At 38.6% G+C, this 23,658-nt stretch overlaps 1 protein-coding gene across 4 annotated transcripts in view; it reads left to right on the top strand.

The window, feature by feature from the left end:
* The first annotated feature begins 10,114 nt into the window (after positions 1-10,114).
* The window catches only part of CPSF6 (cleavage and polyadenylation specific factor 6), a 30,120-nt gene continuing 16,576 nt past the window's right edge, over positions 10,115-23,658 (top strand). The window contains exons 1-3 of one of the 4 annotated variants that reach the window (XM_057740817.1): positions 10,115-10,339; positions 17,948-18,157; positions 19,619-19,722. In XM_057740817.1, coding sequence (XP_057596800.1) covers positions 10,280-10,339; positions 17,948-18,157; positions 19,619-19,722 — 374 coding nt within the window. In that variant the 5' untranslated portion in view covers positions 10,115-10,279. The remainder of the gene's footprint in view (positions 10,340-17,947; positions 18,158-19,618; positions 19,723-23,658) is intronic. The other 3 variants (XM_057740818.1, XM_057740819.1, XM_057740820.1) reach the window with 3 other exon arrangements.

The following is a 23,658-nucleotide window of genomic DNA, read 5'->3' as shown; positions in this document are numbered from 1 at the left end:
AGTTGCTCCCTGGCATGTGGGATCTTCCCAAATCAGGAATCAAACCCATGTCCCTGCATTGGCAGGCAGATTCTTAACCACTGTGTCATCAGGGAAGTCCTATCTCTTCTTGACTTCGTGAAGAAGGGGCATTTTTTTTTTTTAAAAAAACTGATATAAGTGCTCACCATTGAAGAAATAAATCACTGAATTGGCCATGTGGAAGGCTTAACCAGATTTGACTGATACACTTTAACCTCATCACTCTGGGGCTAGAATTTAGAGCAAGGCAGATTGTGAAGTAAACTTAGCCTAGAAAGATCCCTTCTAGCTTTTTGATCCCACAAGTGAATATACATGGGAGGTAACATCTGCTCATTTCTACACTTTCTGTGCTGCATATCCTTCTTTGCCCCTCCAGATCCGCTTTCCACCCTTTCCACCCTGCTCTCTACCCCAATGGTGACCTTTATGGACCATCTCAGTGGTACCTCTTCCACACTGCCAACTGGCTTCATCCAAAGGGAGGCCCTACCAGGAGATCTAAGGTCAAGAGAGGAGAAATATCAGGTATTTACTTTCCAGGTTCTCTCCACTGCGTGCCTCTACTGCAGGCTACAGCCTAGGCAAGCAGTCTTCTTTTACCATCATAGATTTCTCTGAGTTTTAGTAACTGATTGCTCTCTTTGTCCCTTCAAGCTTGCCCTACAGTGCTTCATCATCCTATATTAGTTTCTCTTAACCCTGCCCACACCCTCAGAAATGATTGCTCTATCAAATTCTCTACTTTCCCCGTTGAGTGTGGCAGCTCTTTCTTGCTGAGTTCTGACTGGCACATCTTCCCGGAGAATTCCAAAGGAATATCGGTGTTTCTAAGGACTACCAGCTCCCCCACATCCCACAGCCCACACTGTGCATATACTTTCTATTTTGAGTCGATGCTTATAAAGCATTCATTTCAGGAGCTGCCACATAGTACTATATGCTCAATAATTGTTGGCTCTTTCCCATTTCTTTCGCCTCAACCTAGCCTCTATTTAAGGTAGATAGTATTACCCTTATTTTTGTCAATGGGTCCCACTGAGGTTAAGTAATTATTGCCCCAAATGTCACGCTTGGGTCTCAAGTGACAATGTTGAGTCTCAAGACAAGATCTGTGACACTGCACATTACCTTGCATGACGGAATTCTATTTCCATTTGCAACACTCATTACTACCTTCTACAGTGGCGCCCCCCACAGTAGCTACCTTAAAAATATGTGTGAAAGGAATTGCTTGGCGGTCCAGCGGTGAGGACTCTGTGCTTTCACTGCCAAGGGCCCACGTTCAATCCCTGGTCAGGGAACTAAGATCCCACAAGCTGCACAGCTGAAAAAAAATATATATATTTATGTGTGCGTGTGTGCGTGTGTGTGTTGAATAATGGAATGAATAAATTACATCATCGCATGTTATTTAGTTGCTGTATAAACTGTAGGAAAAACTAAACAGCGTGATTACTAATTTTGAGCCCCACTAAGCTCCTAAAAAGTGATTTTTGATGTTGAAAAATACTTCCACTCATATCAATGTTACTGTATTTTGCTGAAGTCCAGTCCTTCACATGGACTTTATATTTCCATTTCACCTCCAGTAATTTCCAGAAACAAATCATTAATAACACAAAGACATACATTTTACAAAGCACAAAATAAGACCACTTGTAACAAACAACACACTTTAAAGTCACGGCGAGAACTGTTTATGTTTTTTTAAACACATTTTCACACAAATGCTGAAAAATAGCCTATGGCAAGCTACAGTGTAGCCTTCAGATGTTTTTATTTTTTAATCAGGTGTGTGACTCAGAATTATAAGTTTCTAAATGCCAAGCTCCATCTTGAGTCCAAATGAATAGCTATACTGCATAATAAAATCTTAATTCTATGGTTTTTTATTTTTAAAACTAAAATTTAAATTTTTCTTGACTATACAGTTAATAAATATATATTGTAGCAATAATGAAAACAGAAATGTGTAAATAAATAAGAAACTAAAAATACTCAGAACTCCACTGCTCAAAAATCATATTAACATTTGGATGTGCTTTTAGCCAGTATTTTGCCTATATGTACTTGAGATGAACTTTTTTTTTGTAAATTTATTTATTTATTTGCTGCATTGGGTCTCATTGCAGTGGCTTCTCTTGTTGCAGAGCACGGGTTCTAGGTGTGCTGGCTTCAGTAGTTGCAGCACATGGGCTCAGTAGTTGTGGCTCGGGCTCTAGAGTTAAGGTTCATTAGTTGTGGTGCATGGGCTTAGTTGCTCCACGGCATGTGGGATCTTCCTGGGGCAGGGCTCAAACCTGTGTCCCCTAGATTGGCAGGTGGATTCTTAACCACTGAGCCACCAGGGAAGTCATGAGATGAGCTTTTTATTTTGGGCAGTATCCGATCATCCTGGCAGTGTGTACGTGATCCTTTGCTATAGGCTTAATGTTCCAGCCCTGGATTTTGAATCTTTAGGGAATATACAAAAAAACAACACAGAGTAGGTACGAGGTGGCTGCCGCTCAGTCAAAGGTGTAGCAGTCTAGCAAGGAGCAACCATTAAGGGTGGAGTCCAGCAGAGTGACAGCAAGTATCCAGCAACAACAATGCTAGTGAAGGCTTCCTAGGCGGCACGATCCTGCTTTGCCTCCTTTTGTTTTTCTGCCTGTTTTCCAAACTCGGTTCTCAAGCCTTTTAATCAGTTTTGTGTGTTCACTGATACCTCACAATATATTTTCTTACTTTTAGTGTCAATTTGAGTCCTCTTTCTTTTATTTGCAGCTGAGTTCATCCTAAATGATATATTAGGGTGAACCTATGAATTTGCCAATGCGAGATCACTGTCAACCTATAAAAACTGCAATTTTAGATGGTTCAGTCTAACAGAACTTGGTTAACAGGAAATGCAGTGCTTGAAATGTGGAACTGACTGATTCAAGGAGGGAATGCCCCACTTTTTTGGACTTTAATAGATCTTTCTTATTTAGCCATAGCAAAATAGCTGCTTTAACCAATTGTCACTGAAGTGGAGTACACAAATCTTTTCACTGGGATACAGAAAGATGCTAGATGATGTACTGTTATAATTTTTATTTAAAAAATTTAAAACTTCAGCTGAACTAATGTTTAATATATACATTAACACTAGCGTCCTCACTCAATTCATATGTCAAGTGGTTTTATATCAGTAAGGTATGTGGAAGGTATGAATCAAGGCTTTCTGGGGCCTCATATGCCTATATTTGGGGAGCTTTCTTAAAGAAAAAGAACAAAAAGATTATGAATATAAAATAAGGTATGGAAGCAAATAGTTATTTAGACGAAACAACACAGGAATTTCAATTTGATGTGATTTTCTCATAAAGAGAAAAAAAAATGTATGGTGAGTTGATAATTTTATATGATAAATTTATATCCTGCCAGTAGAGACTTTCATTTTGACTAGGCATTAATGAGAATCAAATCTTCCACTTATAATTTTGCATGTCTCTTTAGGTTAATTTTCTAAAGAATGGTATATAATTCCATACATTTCAAACTTTGTTCCTCCTCCACTACCCACATACCTCTAGAGTCTAGCATGGTTGGACATGCCCAGATCACAATATAACATCTGGCCTTGTATCTTCATATCACAGAAGCTGGGTGAGTTGGCACAGTAGCAATAAAAATATTCCTGGAAAGCATTCCTATATCAGGATGGGTAGCAATAACTTACACATAAATATTTTCTTTTAACCCCAAACTTCATTCAATTTCCACTTAGATTAAAAAAGATGCCACTCCAGCCCCCATCCAGCATGAGTGGGGCTTGTATGACAGAGAGGAAGGTGGAGTGGAAAAAAATAGTGGTGTCAAATTGTGGAAAGGGCCCATGAAGTGAGAAGCTTTGAATCATTAACTTCTTTTGCTTCCTACATAATCCCTCCTAATGGGGGCAATCCTGAGGAAAGAGGGGAATTTCCTCCTCAACGCAGAGGATTCTAAAAAGATTCCCTCACACAGGCACTTAATATCCTTCACTTGCAGTGTGTTATGATACATGGCAGTTTATGAGAGCCCAGTTACATAGATTTACAGGTTATATTCTCTAGCTTTCACTAAACTAACCTTCATACAACGCCCAATCGTCTGAAAAATAATCCTAAGAAACAATGGTTCATCGTTAATACTAATAATGAAAGTACAAGTGACAGCAAGAAAATGGCAGAACCAACATTTATCTGTATCTAATATGAACCTTCATCAAGTACACAACAGATGAAAATAATGATGATGCCATCAGATTTGACAAGAGTAAACCCCAAAACTTCAAGAAGATTTGGAACACAGATTAACATCTACTAATGATAATATCAGGCCATTATGATTAGCAAGACCTTGAAAAATCTTATTTATTTCATCCTCTAAAACTGTATATTTGTATATATGTCCATGGCATAAAAATATTAACATAAAATGTCTCAATAAAATAATATTTACATTTTTATATATTATGGCTGCATGTTTTAAAATGTTCTACTGATAGGGGTATTTTAAAAATTTTGGGGACCATAGGGCTAAAGTATGGCCTGTAGTATGTTAGAACTAAAATCATGTTCCTGCAGAAGTTATGGCATTGACTTATTTGGAGTAAGTCAGAATGATAGCACGTGTTAAATATTTATGGATTTAGATTTGCCTTCCCCAACTATCAGGCTTTTGTCTATGTGTTCTCATTCAGTACATGGAATGTGTTTGACAACCTTTGGGGTGTCTGCTTAGTTTGAAGCAACCATCTTTCACTAACAATTCTCCATGCTTTCCTAACTCACAAGGTAGAATTTGTAAGCCAAGTTGTTACTCTGCAACCCCACCGTCTTTGACAAACTTGATTGGACTAGGAGTAGACTTCTATTAAAATTGAGCTAATGGGCTGCTTTCTCCTTAGATTTTGTAATTGAAACTAAGATAGATGGCTGTTTTCTTGCATAGTGGTTATTTGAACTCTAAAGCTAAGGTTGCCATTGTTGCAACGCCATGTACATGGAAAAGGAGAGAAAGTTCTTCTCTACAGAGAAAAAGCAGATGTACAGGGAAACTCAGAACATTATTTATCTCCCTTCCAATCTCTTTGCTACTCTTCTTAAATATTTTAATTCATATTATTTCTATTATTGGAGTGATGTGATTATGGGAAGGGGACCATAGCCAAAGCATGCGGGCAGCCTATAGGAGATGGATAAGGCAAGAACATGGATTCTCCTCTAGAGCCTCCAGAATCCAGCCCTGCCAACACCTTGATTTTAGCCTAGCGAGATCCATTTTAGACTTTTGATCTCCACAACTGTAAGATAATAAATTTGTATTGCTTCAAGTAACTCCATTTATGGTAATTTGTTACAGCAGCAATAGGAAACAAGTGCAGGTGGGCTAGAAGGAAACTCCTCTGCAATATTTAATATACTATTGTCAAATTTCTCCCAAGGCACCTTGAACTTTCAATTCTATGTAGCTTTGAACAACGGAACTTCAGAACTAAAAGGGACCTTCATGGAGGACTTGAGGGAGAGGGCTTGTCTAAGGTTACTTGACTAGTCAGTTGTAAAGCCAGGACAAGAACCCAAGTCTCCTGTCTTTCATCTATGCATATTTTTTTTAATAAATTTATTTATTTATTGGCTGCATTGGGTCTTTGTTGCTGTGTGTGGGCTTTCTCTAGTTGTGGTGAGCAGGGGCTACTCTTCCTTGTGGTGTGCAGGCTTCTCATTGCGGTGGCTTCTTTTGTTGAGGAGCATGGGCTCTAGGCTCACAGGCTTCAGTAGTTGTGGCACGTGGGTTCAATAGTTGTGGCTTGTGGGCTCTAGAGCAGAGGCTCAGTAGTTGTGGCACACAGGCTTAGTTTCTCCGCAGCATGTGGGATCTTCCCGGACCGTGGTTCGAACCCGTGTCCTCTGCATTGGCAGGTGGATTCTTAACCACTGCACCACCAAGGAAGCCCCATCTATGCATATTAATGACTGTAAAATGTCTAACAAAGAGACTCTTATGTAGAAGCTACTCAATAAGCAATAGAGTTTGTCATTGTTGTCATTATTATTATGCATTTTCCTTTGTAAGCTGCTGCAATGTTCCATTTTGTGGCTAAATAAGGAGGTACCCCGCAACAACATTTTAAAATCATCAAAAAGTTAGGGGAGTGCAAGGTACAAACTACTGGGTGTAAGACAGACTCAAAGATGTATTGTACAATACAAGGAATATAGCCAATATTTTGTAACAACTGTAAGTAACCTTTAAAATCTGTATATGGGAATTCCCTGGTGGTCCAGTGGTTACGACTCTGAGCTCCCATGCCAAGGGCACAGGTTCAGTCCCTGGTCGGGGAACTAAGATTCCTCAAGCCACACAGCATGGCCAAAAAAATTAAAATTAAAATTAAAAAAATAATAAAAACTGTATAAAAATTATTTTTCAAAATAAAATAAAATCATCAAAAAGCTAACCAGGAAGTGAGTGAGGAATTACCTGGCCAAGAAGCAGAAGGGGATAGTGTTTATACGTTCAGAGTGCTGTTGTCCTGGGGGGCGTTTTTAGATTCAAAAGAGACGCCTGAGAGGTTGAGCTCCACTTCTGACATCTATGGGAACAAAATATGGAGTCTAGGACCTGTCAAAAGTATAATTCTGAACGTGTCAAAAGTGGTGATTTTGGTAAACCATGTTTTGAACTGGTCTTCACAAGGACAGTACCCTGGAAAGTAAGGGCAAACCAAACTAAAGCAGTCTCCCCAAGATTCCAATCATCTAGGTTTGCTGGTACCACAAGGCGCCTGCTAGAAGAAAATGAAAATCCTCTAAGGAAAAAAAAATCATCATGTGTCTCACATTATTTCTTCAAGTGTTTCAATTATGATGTCCAGCTTACAAAGACAGTCAGGTAACAAGACAACATGAGTGAAAACCAGCATAAACAATGCACAATAGGGAGTTCCCTGGTGGTCCAGGGCTTAAGAATCTGCCTTCCAATGCAGGGGACACAGATTCCATTCCTGGGCAGAGAACTAAGATCCCACATGCCTTGGAGCAACTAAGCCCTAGTGACGCAACTGAGCCCATGCACTCTGGAGCCCACGTTCCACAGCTAGAGAGCCTGTGTGCCGCAATGAAAGATCCTGAATGCCACAATGAAGATCCCGGGTACCACAACTAAGACCCAACACAGCCAAATTAAAAAAACACAATGCAAAATAAATAACTATAAGAATCAACAACAGACGCAAGGAGACTCCAGATATTGGAATTATCAGAGACCAAGATTGTACACCAGTGATGCCCACTACATTCAAAGAGATAAAAGCTAAGATCGACAGTTTTGGCAAAAAAAAAAAAAAAAAAAAAAGTCATTAAAATGAACCTAACAGATTTAAAAAAAGAATCAAATAGAAATTCCAGAACCGAAAATTTTAAAAAAAACCCAAAAAACAAAATTAACAGCTCAATAGGTGAATTTAACACTATAGGAGAATTAGTAATCCAAAATATATATCACAAAAAAAGCTATTCAAAATGAAGCATGGGGCGATAAAGGCATGGAAAATAAAAAAGAGAAGGTAAGATAAAAAGTAGATAGAAAAGATCTAACAAACATTTAATTGGAATTATAGGAGAGAAGAGTGAGGCAGAAGCAATATTTGAAGAGAGTGTCTGAGAATTTTCCAGAACTCATGAAAGGCATCAATCAATATATTCAAGAGGCCCAATGAATTCCAATCATCATAACTAAAAAGAAATACACTTTCACACATACATAGTAAAAGAGCAGAAAACCAAAGTCTAAGAGAAAAAAATCTTAAAAGCAGCCAGCCAGAGGGGAAAATCTCCAATGACCTTCAAAAAAAATAGTCATGCTAACAGCTGACTTTTCACAGGTAGCAAAGGAAGTCAGAATCTTGGAATGATTTTTAAGTGTACTGAAAGAACACAAACTGCTTTTATCCTCAATTCTCCTCTGACTCTTGCCTTGCTCCTTCACTTATAATATGGGACTCTTGTGATTCCTTTGGACCCACCAGGAAATCCAGGATGATCTCCCTGTCTGCCGACCCCTAACTTAATCATAGCTGCAAAGTCTGTGTTGGAATGTAAGGTAACATACTCACAGATTCCAGGGATTGGGATGTGCACCTCTATGATGGGCCATTATAGTACCTGCCACGTTACCAATCTCAAAAATGCTCTTGCCTTTTATTGTGAGTGGCTCTTTTTTTCTATACAGCCCCATGGAAAAAAGGAAATCAGTATTTCCAAGAAGCAGAAGCGGATAGGCATTTTTCATACTACCTCATTTAAACCACTATCAGCCTTCAACCTTGATGATGTAAATATTATTACCCCAATTTTAAAGACTGTGAGATTGAACATGAAGAAGGATAGGTAACTTGACAGAAGTACCTTAGCTGGTAAAGTGTCTGACTAGAAATTTGTATCCAGATCACCAGACTGGTCTCTAAGACTCCAACCAAGCTTTTCCACCACATCAATTACAGATATCACTTGGCTTATCATTGCATGAAGAATTTCTGGGCAGTATTATCTTATGAAACACACTCTAACTTGGTTGGGTTTTTAAAAGGGTGAAAAAGAAATAAAGAATGGGAGAAGGTTTCAAACTGGAGAGACACCTTTGAATAAAGTGTAGTAGCCACCACCTACCTGAAGGGATATGATCCAAGACCCCTAGTGGATGCCTGAAACTGCAGATAGTACTGAACCCAACATATACAATGTTTCTTCCTGGATTAATATGTATTAAAGCATACATTCGGAATTTAGAAAAATGGTACAGATGATCCTATCTGCAAAACAGAAATAGAGACACAGACATAGAAAATAAACGTATGGACACCAAGTGGGGAGGGGAGTGGACTGGGAGACTGGGATCCACGTATGTATATTACTATGCATGAAGGAGATGGCTGGTGAGTGCCTACCTAATGGCACAGGAAAAAAAAAAGGTACAATCTGTTTGCAAGACATATGTTAACCTTAAAAATGCATTCTAATATATATTAGGTGCAGACAAATACTGTTTGATCCGACTTACACGAGGTACCTAGAATAGTCAAATTCATAGAGTATGTTTTATATTATGTGACTTTAACCACAATAAAAAAAATTAAAAAAACTTCTTTAGACAAAAAGATGATTCACTTCTTGGGCTGGTTGGAGTGGGATGGCTTAAGGTTTCTTGACACTACTCGGAAAAGTAGCAACTTAAAACTTACGAACTATTTCTGGAATTTTCCACTTAACATTTTTGGACTGCAGTTAACCCCAGGTAACTGAAACCCTCTCTAACGGTGAACTACTATGTTGGTGGCAAAAGCTTTAACAGCCACGTGACTCCGGTTAAATCACTTAGACTCCGTAGGCCTCAGTTCTCTTTCTCACATCTGTAAAGTAAGATGTTAGGACCTGACACCTTTTCCAGCTCCCTTCCCTCTCTGACATTCTATGAGTCTAAGAGACAAGCCCCTTGCCTCAAGATACCTCTACTTTATAGACTGGGCCCTAGAAGGACCGCATTCAAGTTAGAAGCATATAAACTATCCGAGAGAAAACTAACTGCAGCTCAAAGGAGGAAAAAAATGAAAGGCGATGAAGGTGGGGGGGGGGGGGGGGGGGAGGAGAGAAGAAAGAAGACGATGCCGAAGATACAGATGGCAAGATAAACAGCATGCAAATGACATAAGTAGCATGCAAATAACTCAAGATAACCATCAACGGGTAACTAGCGTTTACAAACGAAACTCTGCTTGTCTCTGAGGATGCATGGGGAAGACATCCTCTCGGGGCGCTCACAGAAAGCGAGGCCACACTTTGTATTTCATCGTGACATAACATCTCCACGTCTCTAAAAGTCCTGGCTGTGAGAAATGTCAGGAAAACTGAGAAATGAAAATACCACAAAACGTTTGCGCGTGCCAGGAACGACGTGAAAACACAGTCTCTGGAAACGACTGGGACCACCCCCCGCCCCGCCCCCCAAGCCTAACCCAGACACACAAAAGAAACCAGCCGGCTCCCCGGAGGCGCGGTTTTCCTCCTCGGCCCACCGAGCGGGCGGCGGCGGAGGAGCCGGGCGCCCCCGGCCGCCCCCGCCTCGGCCCTCGGGCCTCGGAAGTGACGCAGCGCGCCCCGCCCCCGCCGCTAGATCCGCTGCTGCTGCCGCGGCGGGCGGACCTGCTGGAGGCGGCGGCGGCGGCGGCGGCGGCAGAGGCCGAGGGAAGATGGCGGACGGTGTGGACCACATAGACATTTACGCGGATGTGGGCGAAGAGTTCAACCAGGTACGTGAGGGCCCGGGCCCACGCCGCCGAAGTGGGCGGCGCTGCGGCCGGGACGCGGACCCGGGGCCCGCCGCGGGCCGCGAGCCGGCGCGGCTGCAGACTGTGCGCCCTTGGCGCCTGTGGGCCGCGTCGCCCGACCCTGGCGCGGCGCCCCCCTCGCCCCTCGTTCTACCGCGTCGTTTCGCGGGCGGCGGGCGCCGCAATCCGCCGCGGGGCCCAGAGCGCGGATGCGGGCCGTCGTGCAGCCGCTGCCGGCCCCTCCCTCGCCGCCGCCTCGCTCCCCATTGTTGGCGGCGGCCGGCGGGCGCTTCCCGCCGCGTTAGGCCCGAGCGGCGGGGCGGCGTGTGCGCGGCGGGGAGAGCGGGCCGCCCCTGCGTCCCTGCCCCCGCTGCCGCGGCGAGAAGGAAGCCCGGCGGGGCGCGCGCTGGCCGCCGCCTGGCTCCCGGCCCTGCCTCTCGGGCTCCGATTCCTCCGGTCGCTCCATTTTGTCTCTGTCGGCCCACGGTCGCCTCGTGGAAGGCCGAGTTCACGGTCCTTTGTATCCCGCGCGCCCAGCTTCCTGTGCTCTCCTGCTCGCGTTTGCGACAGGTTTCGGCGTGGCGCCTTCCTCCTCCTCCCCTCACACTTTGGGAAGGCGGCGTCGTTGTGGGCCCGTTTGCAACAAGTCCTTTGACTTTCGGGCCCTTGGATGTGTTTAAAAAGTCCATGCGCCGGCCCTGCCTCCGTGGTCCAGGGCTTGAAGTGCCTTTGAGGCCCATTCGTTCTTGGCCTTTGTGATGAAAATACCTATGAAGATAGGTGGCCGGGGTGAAAAGGAAGACTTGGAAGCGCGAGGGGTGAATGGAACGAAAAAGATGGTAGCTCACCAAGAGATCAGAGGAGTGGGGCTGAAGGATCTCACCCGAAATTCACATGGTGCTAGTTTAAAAATAAAGGATTGTAGCTATGACCCGATTTCCGAAAGCAAAATGTGTACTGTCCTCTGAGGGGTTTTGAAAGGCTGGAGAAAGTGAGAATGCAGGGTTTTTCCGGTATCTCACAGGCCACAGTTCCCTAGAAGGACTAGCTGCGGAGCTATGATGTCTGATTGTTGGGCATCCTTGCAAAAGGTTGTTACTAGAGTCGTGACGTTTAAGCTGTGAGCCTATTGCTCCTATCTTTATTGCCTTTTATATAGTAACACATTTTAAAAATCAAGTTGTACTTAATTGCAGTGCACCTAATAGCTTTACTTCTTATATTTTCCAGGTCCATATGAGAAGCTTATTAAAATTCTGGTTAAGGTGTTTCTGTATCTCCCCCCCCCCCCCCCCCCCCCCCATTAAGGATCTTATTTGTGACTGGGAGCTAAAGTTTTTTTTTTTTTTAAATAGGGAAAGCTGGAAATCCTTGCTGGTCTCTTTTGAGGGATGATTGTGCCCTTGGTTTAAATATTAGGAAAAAAATTTCAGTTAGCTTTAAATGTTTCCTGCACCGTTAAAGACTGAATATATTTAAATGTAACCACTTGTAATCGAACGTTAAGTTTTAAAATCTTCCTTTTTGTTGTGCTTATATTTTGGATATGTGATGCCTGAGTTGTGTCAGTGACTATTCAGAAAATTACCTTGAGTGCTAAACACAGTGAGATTCTAATCCTTTTTTAAGGTCACTAGACAAAGACTTCTAGGAAATTTATTTATCAGAGTGTAACATTCCGTCGAAAAGAAGTCCATATCTGCAAGAAAGTGAGTAATTAAATGTTCAAGACAGTCTTCATTAGCTTTCTTGCAAGAAAAGGTATTTGCTTTGTCTTTCTGTCCACAGTAAAGGAAGAGTTGGGCTACAAGTTTAGAAGTTGAGCTTTCTTCAGAACCTTTTAATGACATTTTTTTTTAGGCTTTTGCATACTTAATTTGGGATGGGCATTTCTCTAATCTGTATAGCTGGATGGAGCGATTTACTTGCTTATCCCTGTGTAGTAGCTAGTGCTGACTGAGCTGGAGGTAAGAAGAAATTAAATTTTTGTGGCCCTGATGAGGAACTGCTTTACAGGGTTCTTTTAAAAATGTAACGTTTTGTTGATTTGTACCTATAGCATTATACTTCACACATAGTTGTGTCATTTTTTACCAGTAAAATCTTTATACTTTTGAATTGGTTGATGGGGTTAAATAGAGGCTTTGTTTTTGTTATTATTTTGTGTATCACTAGCCTTTGTAATCTTCTGCTTGCAGTGGTAATTCCTGCTCAAAATATGGCCACAGAAGCATAGTTGGTGGTTTTTGAGGTTCATCCTTCATTTTTAAAAATGTTACTGTCATTGAAATATTTATCTGAAATTTTTTCAGAATTAGAGACAACTACAACATTATCGTTGGTTTAATTGGCACTCATTAGCTGGTGACATTACTTCTACTGGTTGCAATAGTAAACTGTATGACTCTGCTGTAGTTGAGTAAAATGTTCTGAGTATAACAGGTCTTGACTTATTTTGACTTCTAAACTGCTGTAAACATTTTAAAAAGTCTTTGTTCTTCAGTGTGAGCTGTAGTTTTAATTGCACTGTATACTTTGAAATTCTTTGTAATTTATGTATTTTTCTTTTTTTCTATTTTAAATGGTCATACTGTTATGATGCTTTTTTTTTTCATGTGTGTGTTTTGGTAAAAAACGGTGTAAACCTATTTCAAAAAGTCTGAGACATTCAGCTGTCTTAGAAGAAACTTTAATTTGGAGATGGTGTGAGAAAGTGAAATTATAGAATAGTTTTTCTTCACCAGATGAATTAAGAATGGAGAATAAAATTGGAGAAGGCACAAGGGACTCAGTTATTCTTTATAGCTGCTCTTTAGTTCTTAAATTGAAGGTCTTTGGATGTAACCAAATTGAGAACAGTTGCTGCAGTGGAAGAATTTGAACTCCTTCCAAACCTCTGCATTACTTGGATTTGGAGTTGAGCAGAAAGCAGTTGGTTTCAGCCTCTCTAGTGTATGAATTCAGTTTGAACTGGGATTTGTACTTGAAGGTAGTAGTTACTACTAAATATTAGAATATTTAATAGACTTTTATTTTGACCAAAACTAAATTTAAAAAAATTTAACTCAGTATTTCAATATACATTTCTTATTTGTTATATACCAACAGGAAGGATACAAAGTTTCGATAGTCTCTACCCTTAGAGTGCACTGTGGTGGGACTGAGAGACACCTACATAAATATAACACTCTGACAGGTCATGTGTTGTAGAAACCACTCCTTTATGTGTATCTTTATCTGTAGAATTTTTGTTGGCAGAGGAGAGGGAAGTCAAATTCTGTGAACTTCAGGAAAGCCTATACTGGGTACATTGAAGTAGTGTGTATTTTGCTTGTTTGGGGAGCAAAAGCTCTTAATGTAGCGTTTAGTTATTGGTGGATGTACCTAGTGGTAGTTCACTGATAGCAGTGCTCATTTAGTAATCTGACCATCCAACTTTAAAATGAAAATGTGTATAGGTAGTGGGAAAAAATTCACCTGAAAGTTACAGATTTAGACATGCTTATAAGTCTACTTGTCTTTATATCATGAGTCATTATACTGTATGTTTAGTTATTGTGTATCTACTATAGCCAATGTCTAGCTAATTTTGGAAAATAAGTTTATTAGGCAAGTATTAGTGAAATCTTATTTCTAATTTATGTTGAATAGAGAAACCTCTAAGATAAGGCTTGTAAGGTGGAAGCTGAGGTACGTAGAGCTTGGTTCAGAAACTTGGGTAGAAATGTTTAGGGGAGCTGCAACTCTTCTTACTCAGTTTTATTATTTATGAGTAGTTCATTCAGTTGTCCACTTTGTGGTTTACATGGCATATTTTTAGTACGAAGTTGGCTTCCTTACCATTAGTTGAGCTTTTTACAAGGATTAAAAACTAATTTTAATATCTACTTGAAAGACAAAATCAGAAAGTGAAATATTTTCTAAAAAGATAAGTATGTGTTAGATTATCTGCTGTTGGATTTTGCGTGCTCTTCCATGGTATAGACTACATTTTCTAAATGCAAAATAAAACCTTTCCCCCTGCTTATATTTCTTTTCTTTTTTTTTCTGCTTATATTTCTCTAAATGGAAATGACTATTAAATTTCCTTTTTTTTTTTTTTTAATAGAGGGACTTTGAACAAGTGGCCTTTGCTGTGCCGTTAGTGGTAGTGTCATACAATGTATTGATCCTAATACAGTTTTTGAATCACTGAAAGCAGTGCTGGGCCTGTCGAGGAGTGTGAAGATTGTAGTACGACTGTACCACAGTCATCCCAGTAATAGTATGCAGTGTATCTGTGACATTAAAATTTTATAGGAAGTGATTAGGGAAAGTATGTCTAAAAAAAACTCTTTGGAGGGAGGGAGTGGTGATAATGAAAAAAAAGGTTGAGAAACATTGCTTTTAAAAGGAACTAATTGAATTTTGGTTATCTTATTGTCCATCTTAATTCAAGTGTTTTCTCTGTCTCGGGGACAGCTACTCATATATCATGAGGAACTTAATCTTGAAGTGTAAAATCTTGAAAGGATGCCTTGCCTTTAAAATGATTATAGTAATTAGAGTATAGGGAATGAAATAACCTAAGTGGATTTTTTAACAAGCCCTAAGAGCTGTTGCCTACTGGAAGTTATATATAATGTACAGCTCTGTTGGTGATTAGCTGCTATAAAAAGTAGATAGTTACAATTGGGCAGTATTTGGTATCTAAAATAATTAGAGGGGTAATGTTGATTATTTTTGTTTGTTTTTGAATGTCGTTATAATTTCCTAATGGTAATAATTGAAAAGAGTGCATGGTAGAACTTGACACTGTGGACTATTTCTCTTTGACAAAGTTTGTCCATAGACTTTTAAAAAAGCTAACCTTCTTTATACATGACCTGTGATATACATTTTACGTAATTTCAGAATGTGCATGTTTTCCCCCCTTTTAGAGTGGGAACAGAAAATAGGCTGTGTTCTCTGTGTGTGTGTGTGTGTGTGTGTGTGTGTGTGTTTTTAAATCTGGAGGATAGGTGTGATATGCTAAAGGTGAAAAGGAAGATTACAGTACCACAGAAGAGTGTATGTTTTGAGTTGCATTTTAGTAATGGCAGCAAATGTATTCAGATTCATTACTATTTTTTCACCAAATCCAAATGCATACCATTGGGGCTAGAAGTACAGGCTGTGGCCTTGGAACTGAGCGAAGCTAACTAGTCCAAATGGAGATCAAACCCCAGGATCATGGTTTCAATTAGCATCATACTTCAACCAATTGGAAGCAGTCCAACTACCAGACAAAATGGCTGATCCTAAATATTGGTAGAATCATATCAATATGGAAAATTGGTTGGTGTCAACATAGGAATTCATGGACGGACAAAAATAGTAAGTCATTGTGATTCACCAGGTTAGTGTAGCTGCAATTATGCTTGTAAATTATTGTGTACTTATGTAAACATTTTCCTAGATTTACAACTAATGAAAAATCATAATGTGTTAACCTGTTTCATGAAAGTGTAAATCTAAATAATTTTATTTTAGTGATGATGTTAATAATCCTTGCACTTTTTTACTCTCCCTCAGACCATATATTGTGATTATAGTCTCTGCTGAGGAGGATAGAAACACAACTTCTTTTGAATAATAGTAATAATAATTCTACTTGGTGTACAGAGCTGGACTGCAAAAGAATTTAAAGTGCCCAGTCCCTTGTGGGAAGCTTTTTGGTATCTTAAGTATGTGAAATCACTGCTGTAGCTATGCCACCTGAAGCTTCAGCTGCACTGAAACTTCATAACAAAACTCACCCTTCTTTTTTCTAATTTTTGCTATCACTGCAATTTGATCATGTTACTTGGTTTTAGGAAAACTCAGTTCTCAAAGGTTATTTTGATATTGCTGTGCAAACAGAATTATGGCATTATTCAGTGATTTGTGGTCTTAGTTGCTGCCCATTGCTAAAGATGGCTTTGTTCTCTGACTTACCTTGAGATCTTGTCCCTTACAAGGGACATTCAACCTCATAAATTACAGACATTCAATCTCATAACAATATTGTTATGTAGAGATTCTGTTACATAATCGGTAAATTAGATAACCTCGTTATGCAGATTACCTGAAATAATTTTACGAATTTCAGGTCCCTTTGGCTCTGTATTATAAGTGGTATTTCCCCTTCTAGATTTTTTTCTTCTTTTTCTTTTTTTTGTTGTTTTTTTTTTTTTTTTTTAATCTTTTTCTGGCTCCCTTCTGAATAACAAAACAATAGCCATGTTCCCTTGGGGCCTTTAATAACAGTATTTTGTTGATTCACAGTAATTTTACAAATGCCTTTTCTGTGTCATTCTTTATCCATATAATAGTTAGTCCCTAAAACTATTAGCTTCTCCTTATATGCCATTTGTATTCACCCTTAGTGAATCGTATTAATGGAGAGGATATGAGTTATGTCTGAACTCTTTTTTCAATTTGTTGTTTTCTAAGTGTAATTGCCTCTCTTCCCTTATTAGTGCAAATATTCTACTTCATAAGAATAAAATAGTTCACATCCATTTAGGTACTGAGTGGTGGAAAGGTAGGAAGGTAAAAATAGAGCTTTTCCCCTGATACTGGCTAGTCAAGCCTGTGGCCCAGTAACTGTTACCAAAGGCAATTTACATGGTGTTCAGTGTTGTGCCAATACCTGCATTTCATTTTTCTTGTGCTTATTTACAGATTGAACCCTATTTTTCCATTTTTCTCCTGTTCACATATTTGCTTCTTTTTCGTTTTCCTCTTACTTGCATTATCACTTAGGCATGTAAGTAGCATCTACTAGCATTGCTTTAATTCTGCTGGTGACACTCAGTGGCAAAGCTTTACCAGAGCCTTGTTTGTATCCCTTTTCTCTTTGACTATGTAGATATCTCTTGCTAATTGATTAAGTATCTAAGAAGTCAGGTAAGCATTAACTCTTTTTTGACTGAGAATAATAAAACTATTAATAGATACTAATTTGGATAGTTTAACTTGTATTTAATTATTGTTTCTCTATCCCTGTTCATTTGTTGTGACATGGAATCATTTACATACCCATATTTCTTTATCCCTTTCCTATGGCTTAGCTCACTATGCTTTTTCTAAAACTAATAGCTTTCACAGAGCTGGGAAGCAAGATCCTGAATACCATTGATAATAATAGTTGTATTTTTCTGCAGTTAAATATTAAAGATTTGTAATGGCTCTGATTTCTGTTTGTGATATTTTTGTGTCAAATTTTTTTAGGCCTTATCTATTTTTATTCACATGTTGTTACTTTTAGAGTATTTTACTTCCATGGAAAGTTTCTTTATTATTACTTTATTTTGTCTACATGTTATTCTGTTCCCAGAGGGACATTATTTCCTATATTATAATAAATATTTGTGGGAAAATAGGATTCTTGTATAGAAATTCACTTTATAGGCACTGTTCAGGAAGAATACATCTGTGGCATAAAGTGAAAGATTTGTACTGAGATCTTTGGCCTTTTCTATCTTCTACCAAATTTTTAAAACACAATAGTTGAATGAATTTGCATTCAAATCTGTTTAGTAGTAGTCTGACTATTGTATAATCTAGAGCATTATTTCTGTATCTCAGGAAGCTGAATATGGTGGGCATGATCAGATAGATTTGTATGATGATGTCATCTCTCCATCGGCAAATAATGGAGATGCCCCAGAAGATCGGGATTATATGGATACTCTCCCACCAACTGTTGGTGATGATGTGGGTAAAGGAGCAGCACCAAATGTTGTCTATACATATACTGGAAAGAGAATCGCGTTGTATATTGGAAATCTAACATGGGTAAGTGACTTAACAGATGAATTAAATCATTGGTGATTGATTTTGAACTGTTCCAGTAGTTAGTGTTTTTCTCCAGTTTTATAAAATAAGAATTTAAAATTGCGAGGTTGGTTCTACTTGCTTGCTTATGCAACAAGGAGGGAAATACAAGTACTTTTAAAATATCGTAAATTCCAATTCTTCTAGTTCTGAATTTTGTAGACATTCAACTTGTTTTGGTAGAGATTCCAGTTAAATATAATTCAGCTTTATCTTCAAATCAATTCTTTTTACTTTGCTATTCCTACACTTAAGCTATCCTAGTTTTACAAAGAAAAATGCTCACATAAGGTCTCAAACCAGGACTCAGAAGTGTAGAAAGAGACACAATACCACTCCTGGTTTTAAGAGTTTTCATTATCTAAATCATACTGCGGACATGTTGAGTTTCATTTTCGCTCTTAAATTTGAAATCTAATTTATGGAAATGCTGCTGTATACACTGTATTTAATTTGGGTTGTTTATGAGACTGTGAGATTATTGGTTGGGAGTTTCATTAGCTGGATGTTTAGTGTTATCTATATTTTATTAGCATTAAATCTTAAATATTTACTAAAACAGTCCTATAGAATTTTTGCATTTCTATTTAGAAACATTTATTACACGTACTTGAAAATTTAAAAATTGTCTAGAAATCAAAACTTGTTACTGTTCCATTTCCTTAATAGCATTTTATTTTTAAATGTTTACATTTTTTAAAAACTAATTGACCTATCTCCTACCACCCAGTTTGAGCAATTTTTATAATATTGGAGACAGTAGCAATGTAGTTATGAAGAGTGTGGTTGCTACGTAAGCAGACAGTAGCAATGTAGTTATGAAGAGTGTGGTTGCTATGTAAGCCTCTGAGTCTTAGCTCCTACATATGTTAGTTTTATAACCTTGGACAAGCTCTTTCACCTCTCTGTTGCATCATGTGTAAAATGGAAGTGATATAGGACTTCTCTGTTTTAAGAATTAAATATTTGATATAAAGTACATGGTAGGTACTCAGTACGTTAGGTTTTTTGTTTGTTTGTTTTCCATCTTACATTGAAGCGTGAGATGGAGTTTATTTCCCCAAATAATTTCCTTTAAGGAAAGGAAGCGACAAGTGAGATTGGTTTTATTAAAAATTTAAAGTCATAGCAGTTGAAAGCTGAAAGAGACCAAAAACTCATTAAGAATTTAAAAAAAAACCTATATTCTCTCTAAGGGTATGTACCTTCTAATTTCCAAAACTCTTATCAAGGAATGAAATTATGTCCTTACGTGCTTTTGTGCTATTTAAAAATTGGAAGCTGACTGGCAGTAATTGTACTTAGTTTGCACTGAGCATTAATTTTCTCTTGTTTATCCTGAGTTTACCCTTAAAAAATAAATTGAAACAATAATAATCTTGGATATGTTTTGATGGCTAATGAGGGGGAAATATCTTGCAGTGGACAACAGATGAAGACTTAACTGAAGCAGTTCATTCTTTGGGAGTAAATGATATTTTGGAGATAAAATTTTTTGAAAATCGGGCAAATGGCCAGTCAAAGGGGTAAGAATTTTGTTTTAATTCTTTCTTTTCCCTAATGGAAGTAGTAGCTAGTGATTACAATTTGGGGGGTAGCTTCCTTGAAATTAATGCTAACTGCACATGTATAGGATGTTGTATTTCTACATTGTCAGGAGGTTCTTGCACAAAGATTCATACTCATTTCATGTGTCCTGTGGTCTACCTCACTAAAACTAGTGGAGCTGGGAGTGTAGACAGATTAGGTCTCTCTTTTCCAATTTTCCTGAGTGTTCTCCATCTGTGGTTGAAATGATTGTTGAAATGACAGTTTGAAGAAGCATTACTCTCCCTGTGATTAAGGGATAGTGGAAGATGGGCAACTGAAGAATAATGAAACATGGATGTTTTGCTTTATTTTTTTAAACTGTTAAACTACACAAATGAGGTAAGATCATTATGGGATCAGTATAAAATAGAGATGTCCAAACGTGAGACAAGAAGAAGCCACAGTCTCACCATTCATATTCATAGATGATAGCTCTTGACATTTTAGTGAATATATTTTCAGGGTTTTTTATTTTTATTGCAAAAACTGTAGGATTGCAATTCATGTTTTATAATGTGTTTGATACACGGACTAAAACAAATATTTAACAACAAATTTACATCTTTTCTAATGTATTAGTTCTTTCAGTCATACCTTGAATGCTACTGTAACATTTTAGACGATTCTTATTTTTGGTTATTTGGATTTCCATTTTTTGCCTATAATAAATAATGTGGCAGGCTTTGTTTTATATAAATCTTTAGGTGCAGATTTTGTGTTTTTTAAAAGATACTTTGCTAGATGCAGAATGATAAAGTAAAAAAATGCTTAATATGCTTATTTTATATTGGTTAATGGTGCCAGTTTATGGTAGCTAGGAATATTTTCAAAATATGTGCAGAGTCTGACTGCTTTTCATGAACTTGACTTCTACTACCTGGTCTGAGCCACTATTATCTCTTACTTGAACTTCTGCAGTAGCCTCCTACCTGGTGTTCCTGCCTTCACTCTAATTCTCTACAGTCTATATGTACGACACATAGCAGAAGTTGAAAAAAAGTGACATCAATATTTGACTGCTCAGAATAAAACCCAGAATCTTCACTGTGGCCTGCAAGGCACTAAAACTGGTTTCCCCACTCTCTCTCTGACCTTGTCTCCTACTACTCTTTACCTTTTCTGTGCTGCTTCAGTCACATTAGTCTCTGCTGTTCTTCAGACACATTGCTAGTTAAGACCTTTACACTATTCTTCTTTTTGGTTTAGTTTTCCCCAAAATATCCATATTTGGGATCTCTCACTTCATTCAGGATTTTGCTTAAGAGCACGCCTCCCGGGCCACCCTTCTGCTCTCATCACTGTTTCCTTTTTTTAGTTTTTCTTATAGTGTATTTTACTCATTTATTTTCTTGTCTTCTGTTAGATTTAGATCCAGAGCTCCATAAGAGCCTTGTTCACTATTGTATCCCTAACCCTAGAATGGTGCCTGGCATATAGGAGGCGGTGCTCAATAAATATTTGTTGAATTAGCGAATTAATTAAATTGTTTCTAAATGTTGTGACCCAAGATAGTCTTGAATCAAACAGCAGACTTTGTTGGCCAGGGACCTAGTTAAAGGACCATTTTGAATACTAAGGAGAAAAGGCTCCTAAGAGTCCTTCTGAGAATAATTTAGAATATTCTGTAACTTTATGAATTGACACTCATTTTTTTCTGTTTTGAATTTATTTTTCCTAGTGAGATATAATTCACACACTGTAAAATTCATCCTTTTAAAATGTTCAAATCAATGGGTTTTAGTTTATTTATAAAGTTATACAACCATTACCACTGTCTAATTCCAGAATATTTAATCACCCCCAAGAGAAATGCTGTATCATTAGCAGTCTGTCTCTGTGGGTTTGCCTATTCTGAAATGGTATCATAAAGAATGTAGTGCTGGAACTTCCCTGGTGATGCAGTGGTTAAGAATCCGCCTGCCAGTGCAGGGGGACACGGGTTCAGGCCCTGGTCCTGGAAGATCCCACACGACATGGAGCAACTAAACCCATGCACCACAAATACTGAGCCCACGTGCTGCAACTATTGAAGCCCGAGAGCTCTAGGGCATGTATTCCACAGCAAGAGAAGCCCTCGCACCACAACAAAGAGTAGCCCCCACTCTGCCACAACTAGAGAAACCTTGCGTGCTGCAGTGAAGACCCAACACAGACCAAAATTAAAAAAATTTTTTTTAATAAAAAAATAAAAAGAATGTGGTCCCATGTGACTAGCTTTTTACACTTAGCATAATATTTTCAGGGTTCATCATGTTATAGCGTGTGTCAGTACATATTCCACTACGTGGATACACACCACATTTTAAAAATCCCATCCATCATTTTGTAGACATTTGGGTGGTTTCCATTTTTGCTGTTACGAATAAGGCCCCTATGAATATTTATATACCATTTTTTGCATGAGCATATGTGGGGGGGGGGTTGTTTCTTTCATCCAAATAGGTTACACTGTTACTGTCTCTTCTACCTCTGCTGCTACTCAATTAAATAGCTTGAATTTGGGGCTGTTTTTAAAAATGTTAATTTTAATTTTTAAAAATAATTTTGTGTTTTTAAATAGTAGGTAGATTCTCATAAGCAAAATGAGCTGCTCGTCCTATGAGAGGCACATGGGGATGAGATCTGACTGTGGAAACTATTAAACATCCCATTCTTTATTCTAAGGCACGAATTCTCTGAGAGCAAACAATAGGTTAAATTGCACTCTTAACTTTTTTTGTCTTTGGGGGGGGGTTATTATTGTTGGTGCAACACATTATACATTATACCAGATTTATGTATGTTAATTGTGTAAATAGGGAACTTTATAATAATTCTGATTGAAAAATAGTAAACAACATCAGTGTAGCATGTGAGAAAAAAATAGGTTACACTGTAGTCCCCATATGATTTGCCACTGTTCCAAAACCACCCTTTCATATAGACAGACAAATCTTTAGTGAAAGTTAATTTATAAACATTTATAAAAAATTTACATTTTTATTCTTATGAATAACGCCCCTGTGAAAATTCATATACCAATTTATATGAACATACTTTTTTTTTTTTTTTTTTTTGGAGGGGGAGGCTGTGTTGCATCTTCATTGCTGTGCGCAGGCTTTCTCTAGTTGTGGCGATTGGGGGCTACTCTTTGTTGCAGTTCACGGGCTTGTCTTGTTGCGGAGCATGGGCTCTAGGTGTGCAGCCTTCAGTAGTTGTGGCACACAGGCTTAGTCGCTCCGCGGCATGTGGGATCTTCCTGGACCCGGTATTGAACCCATGTTCTCTGCAGTGGCAGGTGGATTTTTAACCACTGCGCCACCTGGGAAGTCCCCTGAACATACATTTTCAATTCTGTTAGGTACATGTATACACCCAGGAGATTTTTTTTTCCCCCTGCCATGCAGCTTACAGGGTCTCAGTTCACTGACCATGGATTGAACCCAGACCACAGCAGTGAAAGCACCAAGTCCTAACTACTAGACCACCAGGGAACTCCCAGGAGAAGATTATTGGATTATATTTTAACTCTATATTTAACCTTTTAAGGAACTGCCGGGATATTTGTGAAAGTGGCTGCACCATTTTGCGTTTCCCATCAAGCAGTGTATCCCATCAAGCAGTGTATGAAGGTTCTAGTTTTCTCCACATCCTCACCAGAGCTTGTTAATTGTCTTTGATTAGTGAGTGTGAAGTGGTATCATTGTGGTTTTGATTTACATTTCCCTATTGGCTAATGGTATTGAGCATCTTTTTATGGTGACATTATGCATAATAATTAAAAAGTGGAAACAGTCGAACTGTTTGTCAATTGATGGATTTTTGGAAAGCATGGTATATCCATATAATGAATATTATTCAGCCACGGAAAGGAATGAAGTGCTGACATGCTG

This window comes from Hippopotamus amphibius, chromosome 7, assembly GCF_030028045.1.
Source record: "Hippopotamus amphibius kiboko isolate mHipAmp2 chromosome 7, mHipAmp2.hap2, whole genome shotgun sequence".
NCBI lineage: Eukaryota > Metazoa > Chordata > Mammalia > Artiodactyla > Hippopotamidae > Hippopotamus > Hippopotamus amphibius.
Note: the sequence above shows the minus strand (reverse complement) of the source record. Positions and strands in the feature narration are given on the sequence as shown.